The sequence below is a fragment of the Salmo trutta genome, chromosome 1 (genome assembly GCF_901001165.1).
Source record: "Salmo trutta chromosome 1, fSalTru1.1, whole genome shotgun sequence".
Taxonomy (NCBI): domain Eukaryota; kingdom Metazoa; phylum Chordata; class Actinopteri; order Salmoniformes; family Salmonidae; genus Salmo; species Salmo trutta.
The window spans coordinates 58,925,754-58,941,193 of NC_042957.1; the positions used below are offsets into that span (position 1 = coordinate 58,925,754).

Genomic DNA, 15,440 nt, shown 5'->3' on the forward strand with positions numbered 1-15,440 from the left:
TTCAGTAGTTATTATTTTTTTTGTTGCAATGTAACGTTGTAGTAACTACTGGAAATACACACTACTTTTTATTTCAAATAAAGTAAAATATGTGTGAAGTAGGCAATCGTTTCCATTCTTTTTCAGCATCAGACTTGCCTAGTCCAATTACTACAGCGTTACATTGCAAAAAAAAGGAATTAACTACTGAAAACACTACCTAGATTTGAATTTAGTCTTGCAATTTGTAGTCTATGACATTTCAGATTTACATATGATAATTTTTCACAAACAAGTTTGGATGTAGTAAACTACTTTTCAAAGTAACTTTAGTTAAGTAAACTATATTTTCCTTAAGGGAAGCATTAGTGTAGCTTAACTTCTTCCAGAGTGAAGTAATTGGTGGCTTGGTAAACTAGCCTACAGTACCAGTCAATAGTTTAGACACACGTACTCATTCAAGGGTTTTTCTTTATTTTGTACTATTTTCTACATTGTAGAATACTAGTGAAGACATCAAAACTATGAAATAACACATATGGAATCATGTAGTATGCAAAAAAAAAGTATTTTAGATTCTTCAAAGTAGCCACCCTTTGCCTAGATGACAGCTTTGCACGCTCTTGGCATTCTCTCAACCAGCTTCACCTGGAATGCTTTTCCAACAGTCTTGAAGGAGTTCCCACATATGCTGAGCACTTGTTGGCTGCTTTTCCTTCACTCTGAAACGTTAAACGTTCTTGACATTTTCCGGATTGACTGACCTTCATGTCAAAGTAATGATGGACTGTCATTTCTCTTTGCTAATTTGAGCTGTTCATGCCATAATATAGACTTGGTCTTTTACCAAATAATGCTATCTTCTGTATACCACCCCTACCTTGTCACAACACAACTGATTGGCTCAAACACATTGAGAAGGAAAGAAATTCCACAAATTAACTTTTTACAAGGCACACCTGTTAAGTGAAATGCATTCCAGTTGACTACCTCATGAAGCTGGTTGAGAGAATGCCAAGTGTGCAAACCTGTCATCAAAGCAAAGGGTGGCTACTTTGAAGAATCTCAAATATAAAATATATTTTTATTAGTTTAACACTTTTTTGGTTACTACATGATTCCCTTTGTGTTATTTCATAGTTTTGATGTCTTCGCTATTATTCTACAATGTAGAAAATAGTAAAATAAATAAAAACCCTGCGATGAGTAGGTGTGTCCAAACTTTTGACTGGTACTGTATATTTTCAGAGTAGCTTCCCCAACACTGCTGACCTGTGACCAAATGTTTTTCGTTTTTTTTCATTTATGTATGTCACAGAACCAGAGCACCCAAGAAAGTATCCGAAGCACAGGGTCTGATAAATACATTTGGAATTAAACTGTTTTGTTTTTTGCTTTGAGTCATTTCATTTTAGTTGGCTAGACATTGCAACATTATGTAGGCTAATTTATCTGTATTGAGTTCTATGTCAAACCTACAAGCCTATACACTACAGTATCAATGTGCTTTACGTGGCACCACTCGATTCTTGGTTGGCCTTTATGGAAATTCAAAATAATCACATTCTCCATGCAAGAATTACCTCGATCACACACAAAGATGGTGCCGTACTGTATGGTTGCCGTCTTTGCTATTTTGTGATTATTTTTCCTTGTTTTATAGTAAGCCTACTACTTATATTGATTACTGCATTGTTGGGAAAGAGTTTGCAAGAAAGCCATTAAACTGTTCTTGTGCACGGGACAATAAAACTTGCCATTTGAACTAGATTAGAACAGTTTAGAACTCCTCCCCCTACCTCTTGAACGTCACCTGTGTACGCGCCCAACACCTACAGGTAAAGGTGTATGCTACGGAGAACTGCGGGGGTAGGAAGAATTAACGGTTGGAAAAATTCAGGATACCGCTGCTATGGCCGAGTCTCAGCTTCTGTGCATGGACGAAGATCATGTCAACGAAAAGATACCCGAATCTAAAGCAGAATTCTACTACTGCGAGGAGCAGCGAGCCGCGCTCGAGCAACTATTGAAGAACGGCGATGGCGCGTTCAAGTTGCGACTGAAAGAGGACGACGTCAGAGACTTTCTATCCGCCCGCGAGATTAAATGGATTCGAAAAACTTTTGATGAATATGATTCAGATAGTGAGTCCGAGAAGGGCGAATACGAAAAGGCTCAGGAGTCCAATGCAGACTCGGGGGTCCACTCCACATACTGGCCTCAGATGTCGGACACGGATGTCCCGCCGCTTGACATCGGCTGGCCAGGCAGCACTAGTTTCTATAAAGGGGTGACTCGAGTATCCGTTCACACGCACCCACCCAAAAACAAGGGGCCCCATATAAAAGAGGTTGTCAGGAGACTCATTCAAGAATCTAACAAGGTAATTCCAGTTCTAATATAAATTGATAACGGCATATTACACGTGAATAACGTAGTTTACATAATTTCTTCTCTGCCCTAAATTATTGAGTGATGCCCTCACATTTTCCCCCCTCATTCTTTGTAGCTCAGAACAGTTTACAAATTACTTTGAATCCTGAGTCAGCATGACCCTGAATCATGCATTTGTGTTCTTCATCTTGACAAGTTATAAAATGGGTTCTGTTAATTGAATGTAAACTTCTCAACACTACATAGAATAGTTCGTGCCAGTTCTAGTGGCCTAATTATCAGGTCTGAATTTGTCAGTGTTGTTACTACAGTCGCTACATAGGCCTTGTGACAACAAACTCCTTTTTTTTACATGAGGTTTTATTACCTGCTTGACTACTTCTCAGGTAGCCTAGCGCTGAGATCATTGGACCAGTAACCTAAAGGTTGCTAGATCGAATTCCGAGCTCACAAGGTAAAAATCTGTTGTTCTGCCCCTGAACAAGGCAGTTAACCCACTGTTCCTAGGCCGTCATTGTAAATAAGAATTTGTTCTTAACTGACTTGCCTAGTTAAATAAAGGTTAAAAAAGAGAAAGGGGAAGGTGTCTAATTGTTCTTCACTTACCTACAGTGCCCTCAGAAAGTATTCACACCCCTTGACTTTGGCAGTCATGTGAATTCAACAAGAGATGTGTGTCCTTCAGGCTTAGGACAGCCAGGTCCTTGCTCAACAGAGGAGTCTGACTTGAGGAGTCTGACTTGAGGAGTCGTACTGTAAAATGAACCAAGGCGATTAGCAACAATGTAAAGCATCTACTTCTATTATCATTCTATTATGAAATGAAACGATGACGTAATTGACCATTGTTGATTATTGACTGTTGATTTATGTTATGCTGTTATTATCATAGATATAGAACACATATGGTAATCTCAATCATATTCATGTTTTCCCCTTCATCACGTCATTACGTTCTACAATGAATGATCAGCAGTGAGCAGAAGTTTTGATATGAATGTTCATAGTGGATCTCTAACTGGATGGAACATATGCTGTAGATAGGCATGTTGTAACAAGCGAAGCCACATGTAAAGGAGCTGGAAAGGCCAAACATTTCACAGTTCTAAATGTCACACAGTTTCACATCAGAACCGGTAACAAGTCATTCAAAAGCGTTTCCCCAGCCTCACGTCAGGGTTTAAAAGCACATCCACAAGAGGCTTTCTCCTCCCACATCCACTGTAATTCAACTCACTCAGTCAAGAGTCCCTCCCCCTCTAAATGGCTGGGTAACCTGTCAGTCATGCTGCCTGGGACTAAATGTCAGGAGGAAGAACACACATAACTCTGGGGTTAAGCTTGGCGCAGGAGGACACGGCTATGGGGAAAGGAGATAAGCATGCAAACTTGAGCTTAAACACTTTGGGTGTAAGTAGCCCAAATCCAGATAAGAGACTGGAGTGTTTGACCAGGGTACAGTTAACTTCTCTGGAACAGTGGAATAATACATACTCACTTTACAATAACATTTTATCACCAATTCATGCTAAATGTTTTGCTTGTCAGCAGTCAAGTTTTCAAGATATTGAACTTTCAAGAAGCAAAGTGTTATTTTCCACATCATCACGATGAAGCAAAATATTGTGGGACTGTTTCAACAGTGGACTAATGAATAAATACCAAAGATGGTATTTCACTGAGAACAATGCAAGTGAGGGGTCGTTGTTCACTCCTTGGTTAATGATCTACTGACAGGAAAGACAAACCCGTGACCAGCTGTTCTGTTTGCATATGACTAGGTATGTCAGTGAACTAAACAAACTGAAATCATGACAGGCCGTCATTGTAAATACGAATTTGTTCTAAATTGACCTGCCTGTTAAAATAAAGATAAAAAAAATGAAAATAAAGGACGAGCCAGGAAGTGACTCTAGCCTTACTATAACAAGGCCTTCACTGTCCAATACTTTATCATCACCACTCCTTTACCACTGTCAGCATAAGGCAGAGAGCATTACACTGCCCTATCCTAGTGTGGTACAGGACTAGGTCATAGTAATGCATCAGTGCTCACATTTCTTCACATGCAAAGTCTGTGCTCCTGAAAGACAACCAGTTCTGTTTTTACCTAATCGAATGCCATTCAAGGATTATATGATCTACATTTCAATAACTGTGTGTGTGTGGTTGTGTGTCTGTGTGTGTGTGTGTGTGTGTGTGTGTGTGGTTGTGTGTCTGTGTGTGTGTGTGGTTGTGTGTCTGTGTGTGTGGTTGTGTGTCTGTGTGTGTGTGGTTGTGTGTGTGTGTGTGTGTGGTTGTGTGTCTTTGTGTGTGTGTGGTTGTGTGTCTGTGTGTGTGTGGTTGTGTGTCTTTGTGTGTGTGTGTGTGGTTGTGTGTCTGTGTGTGTGTGGTTGTGTGTCTCTGTGTGTGTGTGGTTGTGTGTCTTTGTGTGTGTGTGGTTGTGTGTCTGTGTGTGTGTGGTTGTGTGTGTGGTTGTGTGGTTGTGTGTCTGTGTGTGTGTGGTTGTGTGTCTTTGTGTGTGTGTGTGGTTGTGTGTCTGTGTGTGTGTGGTTGTGTGTCTCTGTGTGTGTGTGTGTGGTTGTGTGTCTGTGTGTGTGGTTGTGTGTCTGTGTGTGTGTGTGTTTGTGTGTCTCTGTGTGTGTGTGTGTGTGTCTGTGTGTGTCTGTGTGTGTCTGTGTGTGTCTGTGTGTGTCTGTGAGTGGTTATATGTGTGTGGGTGGGTGTGTGTGTGTGTGTGAGTGTGTGTGTGTGTGGTTGTGTGTGAGTGTGATTGTGCGTCTTTGTGTGTGTGTGGTTGTGTGTGTGTGGTTGTGTGTCTGTGTGTGTGGTTGTGTGTGTGTGTGTGTGTGTGTGTGTGTTAGTGTGTGTGTGTGTGGTTGTGTGTCTGTGTGTGTGTGTGTGTGTGTTTGTGTGTGTGTGTGTGTGTGTGGTTGTGTGTCTGTGTGGTTGTGTGTCTGTGTGTGTGTGTGTGTGGTTGTGTGTCTGTGTGTGTGTGTGTGTGTGTGTGTGTCTGTGTGTGTGTGTGTGTGGTTGTGTGTCTGTGTGTGTGTGTCTGTGTGTGTGTGTGTGTGTGGTTGTGTGTCTTTGTGTGTGTGTGTGTGGTTGTGTGTCTGTGTGTGTGTGGTTGTGTGTCTCTGTGTGTGTGTGTGGTTGTGTGTCTGTGTGTGTGTGGTTGTGTGTGTGTGTGGTTGTGTGTCTGTGTGTGTGTGGTTGTGTGTCTTTGTGTGTGTGGTTGTGTGTCTGTGTGTGCGTGGTTGTGTGTCTGTGTGTGTGTGGTTGTGTGTCTGTGTGTGTGTGTGTGTGTGTGTCTGTGTGTGTGTGTGTGTGGTTGTGTGTCTGTGTGTGTGTGTCTGTGTGTGTGTGTGTGTGGTTGTGTGTCTTTGTGTGTGTGTGTGTGGTTGTGTGTCTGTGTGTGTGTGGTTGTGTGTCTCTGTGTGTGTGTGTGGTTGTGTGTCTGTGTGTGTGTGGTTGTCTGTGTGTGTGGTTGTGTGTCTGTGTGTGTGTGGTTGTGTGTCTTTGTGTGTGTGGTTGTGTGTCTGTGTGTGCGTGGTTGTGTGTCTGTGTGTGTGTGGTTGTGTGTCTGTGTGTGTGTGTGTGTGGTTGTGTGGTTGTGTGTCTGTGTGTGTGGTTGTGTGTCTCTGTGTGTGTGTGTGTGTGTGTGTGTGTGTGTGTGTGTGTGGTTGTGTGTGTGTGTGTGTGTGTGTGGTTGTGTGTCTGTGTGTGTGTGGTTGTGTGTCTGTGTGAGTGTGGTTGTGTGTCTTTGTGTGTGTGTGGTTGTGTGTGTGTGTGGTTGTGTGTCTGTGTGTGTGTGGTTGTGTGTCTTTGTGTGTGTGTGGTTGTGTGTCTGTGTGTGTGTGGTTGTGTGTCTGTGTGTGTGTGGTTGTGTGTCTGTGTGTGTGTGGTTGTGTGTCTGTGTGTGTGGTTGTGTGTCTGTGTGTGTGTGTGGTTGTGTGTCTCTGTGTGTGTGTGTGTGTGTGTGTCTGTGTGTGGTTATGTGTGTGTGAGTGTGTGTGTGTGGTTGTGTGTGTGTGTGTGTGTGTGTGTGAGTGTGAGTGTGATTGTGCGTCTTTGTGTGTGTGTGGTTGTGTGTCTGTGTGTGTGGTTGTGTGTGTGTGTATTGGTGTGTGTGTGTGGTTGTGTGTGTGTGTGTGTGTCTGTGTGTGTCTGTGTGGTTGTGTGTCTGTGTGTGTGTGTGTGGTTGTGTGTCTGTGTGTGTGTGTGTGGTTGTGTGTCTGTGTGTGTGTGTGTCTGTGTGTGTGTGTGTGTGTGGTTGTGTGTGTGTCTGTGTGTGTGTGTGTGTGTGTGTGTGTGTGTGTGTGTGTGTGTGTGTGTGTGTGTGTGTGTATATGATCGTGTGTGCGCACGCATTAGTGAGGTGTCGGGGTTATTTATTGAATTTATACTTTTGCCTTTCCTCAGTCCTCTCTAGCTTGATCTTTGTAAATATCAACTCGTCTGGTATTATTCATCAGATTTATCAGTCACCTCAAGCCTCTCAAATATTTTGACATACTTCTGTTTGGATTGAACTGGAAAATTTGTCATAAGACAATAAATCTTGACATTTCGGCTCAACTTGTTTTTCCAGTTAATTAGGGAGATTCTAATCTTACTCAAGCAATTGAACCACAAATCTCGTGCTTTGAGTCCTTCAAATCCACCCCCTGTATATAGCCTCGTTATTGTTATGTCATTTTCTTGTGTTACTTTTAGATTACTATATATTTTTTTCTCACTTTAGTTTATTTAGTAAATATTTTCTTAACTCTATTTCTTGAACTGAATTGTTGGTTAAGCATTTCACGGTAAGGTCTACACCTGTTGTATTCGGCGCATGTGACAAATATATTTTGATTTGATTCAGAGATATCATCCCCTCTGTTCTTCCTCTAACGTTCCTATGTGTGATCCTCAGGTAGTAGCCGTGGTCATGGACCACCTTACAGACCTGCAGATCCTTCAGGACCTATTGGACGCAGCACAGAGACGAGGGGTGGCTGTGTACATCATACTGGAGGCTCGTGGTATGCCCCACTTCCTGGATATGTGCACTCGTTTACAGATCACTGCTCTGCATCTACGGGTAAGACAGGGCAGGCAGTAGGCAACAAACAAACAGGAACAAGTAATAGTTAGCTATGGTATTACCATGTCATTACCAGGTAAATAGCAGAGTGTCATGTAAACGGAAAGTGCAGCCACAACTTCTTGGCAGTAAAAAGCATAATATTCCTCTGGCCTATTCTTTTATTATCATCCATATTGGCACACTGTCTATACTGGTGTAGGATCTTAATTTGAGCCAGTTTGCTATAGCAGGAAAATAATCCTGCAGCAACAGGAGATGGGAATTATTATGTGGATTATAATTCATGGGCATTTTTGTAGGGGTTGATACATTTTTCATAAGGGAAAATCAAGTGTGACTTTTCAAAGTGGAAATTACAAACTTCAGAAGCCTCTTTAAACCTCAAATACACTACATGTTAAAAATGTCCTGCAATGCAGGACAGTTCTCCTGGACAGTTCTCCTGCAACATGGTGATCAAATTAAGATCCTACATCTGTAGTAGAGGTCGACCGATTATGATTTTTCAACGCCGGTACCGATTATTGGGGGCCCCAAAACCCCGATACCAATTAATCGGCCGATTTTGGGGGGGGGGGGGGGATTTATTTGTAATAATGACAATTACAACAATACTGAATGAACACTTATTTTAACTTAATATAAACATCAATAAAATCATTTTAGCCTCAAATAAATAATGAAACATGTTCAATTTGGTTTAAATAATGCAAAAATATAGTGTTGGAGAAGAAAGTAAAAGTGCAATATGGGCCATGTAAAAAAGCTAACGTTTAAGTTCCTTGCTCAGAACATGGGAACATATGAAAGCTGGTGGTTACTTTTAACATGAGTCTTCAATATTCCCAGGTAAGATGTTTTAGGTTGTAGATATTATAGGAATTATGGGACTATTTCTCTCTATACGATTTGTATTTCATATACCTTTGACTATTGGATGTTCTTATAGGCACTTTAGTCTTGCCAGTGTAACAGTATAGCTTCCGTCCCTCTCCTTGCTCCTACCTGGGCTTGAACCAGGAACACGTCGACAACAGCCACCCTCGAAGCAGCGTTACCCATGCAGAGGAAGGGAAACAACTACTCCAAGTCTCAGAGCGAGTGACGTTTGAAACGCTATTACCGCGCACCCGGCTAACTAGCTAGCCATTTCACATCGGTTACACCAGCCTAATCTCGGGAGTTGACAGGCTTGAAGTCATAAACAGCGCAATGCTTGAAGCATTGCGAAGAGCTGCTGGCAAAATGCACGAAAGTGCTGTTTTGAATGAATGCTTACGAGCCTGCTGCTGCCTACCACCGCTCAGTCAGACTGCTCTATCAAATCATAGACTTAATTATAACATAATAACACACAGAAATACGAGCCTTAGGTCATTAATATGGTCGAATCCGGAAACTATCATCTCGAAAACAAAACGTTATTCCTGTTACATTGCGCAATCTTCAATGTTATGTCATAATTACGTAAAATTCTGGCAAATTAGTTTGCAACGAGCCAGGCGACCCAAACTGTCGCATATACACTGACTCTGCATGCAATGAACGCAAAATGACACAATTTCACCTGGTTAATATTGCCTGCTAACCTGGATTTCTTTTAGCTAAATATGCAAGTTTAAAAATATATACTTGTGTATTGATTTTAAGAAAGGCATTGATGTTTATGGTTGGAGCAACGTGTACCTAAGCGATTATATGCAACACAGGACAGGCTAGATAAACTAGTAATATCATCAACCATGTGTAGTTAACCAGTGATTATGATTGATTGATTGTTTTTTATAAGATAAGTTTAATGCTAGCTAGCAACTTACCTTAGCTTCTTACTGCATTCTCGTAACCTCGTGGAGTGCAATGTAAAGCAGGTGGTTAGAGCGTTGGACTAGTTAACCGTAAGGTTGCAAAGATTGAATCCCTGAGCTGACAAGGTAAAAATCTGTCGTTCTGCCCCTGAACAAGGCAGTTAACCCACTGTTCCTAGGCCATCATTGAAAATAAGAATGTGTTCTTAACTGACTTGCCTAGTTAAATAAAGGTCTAAAAAAAAATAGAAAAATACCAATTATTATTATTATTATTTTTTTTTAATCGGCCAAATCGACGTCCAAAAACACCGATTTCCGATTGTTATGAAAACTTGAAATCGGCCCTAATTAATCGGCCATTCCGATTAATCGGTCGACCTCTAATAAATGTTGATCTATGTAGACAAAGCTTGTGCAGTAGATCTAGCCTATTTTATATGGAATGCTGGATAACCTAGTGTGTGTGTGTGGTGTCAGTTGATAAGCCTTTGAAAGGCCCTTCCAGTGTTGAGACTCTGTCATTGTTGTTTCGTAGAAACTGCTGTTCATTGAGCCGAAAGCAATCCAGTCCTGTGGAACTTGATCCTTGACCAAACAAGTGTTAACAGCATAGGGTAGCATCCTTCTGACGTGTCTGTTTCTTTGTTTATGTCTCGGACAGTCTTTTTCACTCTCCAACTCACTCCCATTCCCTGCTCAGTAAATAGACCTGCCTCGACTGTATACTCAAGGGGTTTAACTCAACCCTTGCATCACCAGTTTCAGATTTGCTTACCTTGAAAGTTTACTTTGGTCGTGGGTGGTAACAGCACAATTTCCCTTAGTGTTTGATATGATACTGTTCAGTACCTGTAAGTCTGATAGTCACTGACTCATGGTTTAAACTGTAATAAGGGCACCTGTCTAACTAAAAAGTATCTGTGTGACTCTTTCAGAACCTGCGTGTGCGAACGGTGAAAGGTTCTGGGCTGGCCCTGTCATTTGGCAGGCTGCCCGGCTCTCTGTGCTCCAAATACATGCTGGTGGACGGAGAAAAGGTTATGTTTGGCTCTTACAGGTCAGTCATTTTCTCAGTCATACACTTCCACTCACATTCATTCAGCCAGAACAAACATGATTTGATCTACTCTTTGAGCTTTGAGTCTGTGTCTCACTCTCTTGTTCTGTCACCTCCAGCTTCACATGGAGCTCCTCTAGGATGGACAGGAACACCATCACAGTAATGTCTGGGCAGGTGGTGGACTTCTTCGACAATGACTTCAGGGAAATGTATGCTGTATCTGAGAATGTGGACCTTTACAAGGAGTTCCACATTACCAAGCCTCCCATGCCTGCGCCGGTACAGAAGGTGGTGGTCCCCAAGCCCCTGTTGATGTCCACCTCCCGTTTCCAGGTGTCTCTAGGGGACTCTCGGGGGCAGGCTGACCAGAGGGTGCCTGCACATAAATACCACAACCCTAAGTATTCTCTGGTGGTGGGGAACAGTCTCGGGCTCACTGGGTCCTTACAGGACCTCTCCACACTCAGAGACTCACTGGGTGGTGGACTCGAACGGAACGGACTGTCGACGCTACTCCATGCCAAAGGGGGCAGTAGTGTGGAACTGGACAAGGTCACTGCGAAGTCCCCCAGTTCTCCTGTGGAGGATGAGGAGGATGGGAAGGGAGGTTCGCCGAAGCGCCAGGCCTTAGGTGGAAAGAAACAGCGCAGTTCTTTCAGGCTCTTCCTGAAAGGCAGAGGATCCAATCACAACAGTGAGACTATAGACGAGGATAGAGCCACTCCTTCAAACCCCTCTTCCACCCACCCAAACCCCTCCCCTAGCCACCCAACTCCCTCCCCTAGCCGCCCAACCCCCTCCCTTGCCCACCGAACCCCCTCCCCTACACGCCCAAACCCCTCCCCTACCCACCCAACCCCCTCCCTTACCCACCAAACCCCCTCCCCTCGCAACCCTAACCCCTCCCCTACCCACTCAACACCCTCCCATTCCCACCCAAACCCCTCCCCTACCCACTCAACACCCTCTCCTACCCGCCCAAACCCCTCCTCTTACTACAAAGTCTCAGAGACGAATAGCACTGCCAGCACTGACTCATTTGAGATTGTAGAGAAACCGTCCCTGTTGAAATTTAAGAACAAAAAGCCTTCAAAACTGCCTCAAAGAAGTATGTCTCTAATGACCCTCAACAAAGGAGAGGATGACGGTATGTTGTTATATTCTACCATTTGTGGTTTTCATTTGTCTTTGAATATTAACTGCAATAGTCCCTCACATGGAGTTGTTGTTTGTTGGCCCATCCATTCTTTTCTCCTTTCCCTCTAGGAAAGGGACACAAGAAGCCTTCCAAGAAGAACTGCATTCAGTCCTGAGATGAAGAGAGGGAGGACAGGATCAGCTGGGAGAGACAGAGCCAGAGGACATTTTAAGTAATTGCCAGTATCAGATGCAGTATCAGATGGAGTATAGTAATGACATGCCATGGCAGGAGTATAGTGATTAGATGTCATGGCAGGAGTATAGTAATTGCATATCATGGCAGGAGTATAGTGATGACATGTCATGGCAGGAGTATAGTAATTACATGTCATGGCTGGAGTATAGTGATGACATATCATGGCAGGAGTATAGTGATTAGATGTCATGGCAGGAGTATAGTAATTACATGTCATGGCTGGAGTATCGTAATTACATGCCATGGCAGGAGTATAGTATTTATATGTCATGGCAGGAGTATGGTGATTAGATGTCATGGCAGGAGTATAGTAATGACATGCCATGGCAGGAGTATGGTGATTAGATATCATGGCAGGAGTATGGTGATTAGATATCATGGCAGGAGTATAGTATTTATATGTCATGGCAGAAGTATGGTGATTAGATGCCATGGCAGGAGTATAGTAATTGCATATCATGGCAGGAGTATGGTGATTAGATGTCATGGCAGGAGTATGGTGATTAGATGTCATGGCAGGAGTGTAGTAATGACATGCCATGGCAGGAGTATGGTGATTAGATATCATGGCAGGAGTATGGTGATTAGATGTCATGGCAGGAGTGTAGTAATGACATGCCATGGCAGGAGTATGGTGATTAGATATCATGGCAGGAGTATGGTTATTAGATATCATGTGCTGCTCATTTTATGTACTACTGTAATGTTCCTTAGTGAGACTTGGTGTGAGACTGTGTGAACCACCACTGCCTTATCAGTTAGAGTTGTGAGAGTCTTCAATGTCAGACCCACTATTCCTTTAATATGAGCCTAATGTTGTTGTTTAGCAGGAGTGATTTGATGCCACATACCAGTGAGTGTCTCCTGAGTCCTGCCCGTCTCAGATGGAATTCACCACCTGTGTCAGGGAAATGCCAATACAGACTTGATCGGTCAGCCATTCGATGCTTGAAAACTGATCTTATGTTACTGCTCACATGTCATAAGAAATCAACATGTTGTATTGCTCTTCCCTGTATCACTGTCATTGAAACGGCAGCTTTTAAACCTAAATAAATGGATGGCGTTAAAAACACATCTATCCCAGGTATAGATGTATTCTGAATGTGTCTATCCTTCAGGTTACTATGGAGAAGGAAAAGTGATCAGCTCTCTTCTCTCACACAAGGTATCACCTTACCAAGGGCACTTTGTTCAATTGTTAGTGTACTGGCCCTTATCTCCACTGGAGTGTGTAGTGTCTGAATAATGGATGTTGTTTTAACAGATCAGACACCGATCACGCACTTCTGCTGTTAACATGCAACAATACATTGTCTCTAAACCTATGTGACATTATAACCATGTCACTGGTCCATGGCTATATTTGTCATCTTAATAAAAAACAAAGCAATAGGGACTAAGACATATTTTGCTTCTTTTTTATGCATAGCAATTACAAAGAGCAAAGCACATTTTCTCATTGAAATTATAGTGTGACGTCTTGTATATAAAAATGCCAAAGATGTACGAGACCACACGTACTTCATGTACTTGACTGACTTCCTATCTCTGATGTGTGACTGTTGTTTTATATGAAATCATAATATTAAAAACAACTTTTGTATTTTGTTTTGCAATCATTTACAGAGGACATGTAGATAGTTTTGCTAAATCAAGTTCTCTTCTCCACAGTCATGTGATTTTCTGTTTTTGGACATGATCATATTTTTCTTGCTCAACCTTTAGATAACATTTCCTACCACTATCTTATCTGTAGGTTTGTCGAAGAATTGGATGAATATGCATGAGCTCCGCTTAATCATAACTCTGCTTGTTATAGATAGGGTTTGGGTGGTATTTAAATGTTTTGGCTGCCGGTATAATAAGTGCAATTGATAGCTGTTTTTTTTGTTTGTTTTCTCTGGGTGCATCAGTGTTTTTATTCCCACCCTTGTTTGAAGAGAAATTTATGCGAGAATTCGCTTTTACAAAAAGCATATAGACATTTCTTTGGTTCACTCTTGCCTGTAAAGCTTTAGGGAAAGGTTTCATAAGATTGTAGCCTATGCTTACTGTACCTTCACTCTAACGGTGTACTGTATATTGTGTGTGGACATACAGTACTGTATATTTAACTGTGAGTGAGAGAGGACTTACAACATATACATACTGTGTATATTACAATAGCCCTCTTCATGGATATTGCTGTCACACGTGGGGAGTGTTAGTGTATCACTCCCTGCATCAACTCTCTCCTCCCTGTTTTGTCTCTCATATCTGCATAAGGGCTATAGTAACCTCAGAGCAGAACCACAGCCCTATGACAGACACACATGCACACAGGAACTGATGTGCACAGGAAGGATACTTGTTTTTTTCATACCACAGGTGCAGGCCTCATTTCACAGTAGAAATACAGCACTTAAAGGAAAACCCCACACAAAAACATATATTTTGGTATTTGGTTCAGTAGTTCATTACTGATATAGTCCCAAAATGTCCCAAAAGGTTTTCAAGATGTTTAACTTTCAAAATAGAGAAATACAGCCGTATGATGCATCTTTCATCACATGACGCTAAAAAAACGCAGCACCTCAATACACAGTACCTCAGGATGACCACATGACATGATTCAATGTTTCTTCATTAGGAGCTGTGCATTTGGGTTGCTAAAATATATTTTCCCATATCATGGGAGACATAAAGCATATTGATGGGTGGTTATTAAACCCTGACACCTAATAAGTGTAGAAAACTGAAAACCAACAACAGATTATAATCTGGCACCATCTACTGGACATTTTAGAAATTCAAATAGTGTTTTCTTGGATAATATCTTTGTGTTTTTCCTTATTTGTGTTGAACAATATCAGATTGATTAAATTTATATCACTAAATAATAAAAATTGTTTAAAACTGTACTTAATTAGATTTTACACTGAACAAAAATATAAATGAAACACGCAACAATTTTAAAGATTTTACTGAGTTACAGTTCATAAAAGTAAATCAGTCAATTGAAATAAATTCATTACGCCCTAATCTATGGATTTCACATGATTGGGAATGCAGATACGCATATGTCGGTCACAGATACCTTTAAAAAAAGGTAAGGGTGTGTATCAGAAAACCATAAAATCTGGTGTGACCACCATTTGCCTCATGTAGCATGACAAAACTCCTTAGAGTTTTTAAATCTGTTGATTGTGGCCTGTGGAATGTTGTCTCACTCCTCTGCTGTGCAAAATTGCTGGATATTAATGCGAACTGGATCACGCTGTTGGACACGTCGATCCAGAGCGTCCCAAACTCATGCTCAATGGGTGACATGTCTGGTTAGTATGCAGGTCATGGAAGAACAGGGACATTTTCAGCTTCCAGGAGTTGTGTACAGATCCTTGCAACATGTGGCCGTGCATTATCCTGCTGAAACATGAGGTGATAGCGGTGGATGAATGGCACGACAATGGGCCTCAGGATCTCATCATGGTATCTCTGTGCATTCAAATTGACATTGATAAAAATGCAATCGTGTTCGTTGTCTGTAGCTTATGCCTGCCCATACCGTAAACCCACTGCCACCATGGGGCACTGTGCCCACACGACACCATACACACTGTCTGCCATCTACCCAGTACAGTAGAAACCGGGATTCATCCATGAAGAGCACACTTCTCCAGCGTGCCAGTGGCCATTGAAGGTGAGCATTTACCACTGAAGTCGGTTAAG

The 15,440-nt window shown here is 42.0% G+C and overlaps 1 protein-coding gene and 1 long non-coding RNA gene across 2 annotated transcripts; both read left to right on the plus strand.

Annotated features, from left to right (window-relative positions):
* Nucleotides 1–1,161: 1,161 nt before the first annotated feature.
* LOC115195791 (protein FAM83F) lies at nucleotides 1,162–11,164 on the plus strand (the record flags this gene model as incomplete). The annotated part of the gene is made up of 4 exons (XM_029756085.1): nucleotides 1,162–2,362; nucleotides 7,292–7,459; nucleotides 10,209–10,330; nucleotides 10,450–11,164. Coding segments are annotated over exons 1-4 (1,476 nt in total), but the record flags the coding sequence as incomplete, so codon positions are not given.
* Nucleotides 11,165–11,255: 91 nt separating this feature from the next.
* LOC115202876 (uncharacterized) lies at nucleotides 11,256–13,335 on the plus strand. Its single transcript, XR_003880078.1, has 2 exons — nucleotides 11,256–11,480; nucleotides 11,600–13,335. It is a non-coding gene; the product is annotated as an uncharacterized LOC115202876 (long non-coding RNA).
* Nucleotides 13,336–15,440: the final 2,105 nt, after the last annotated feature.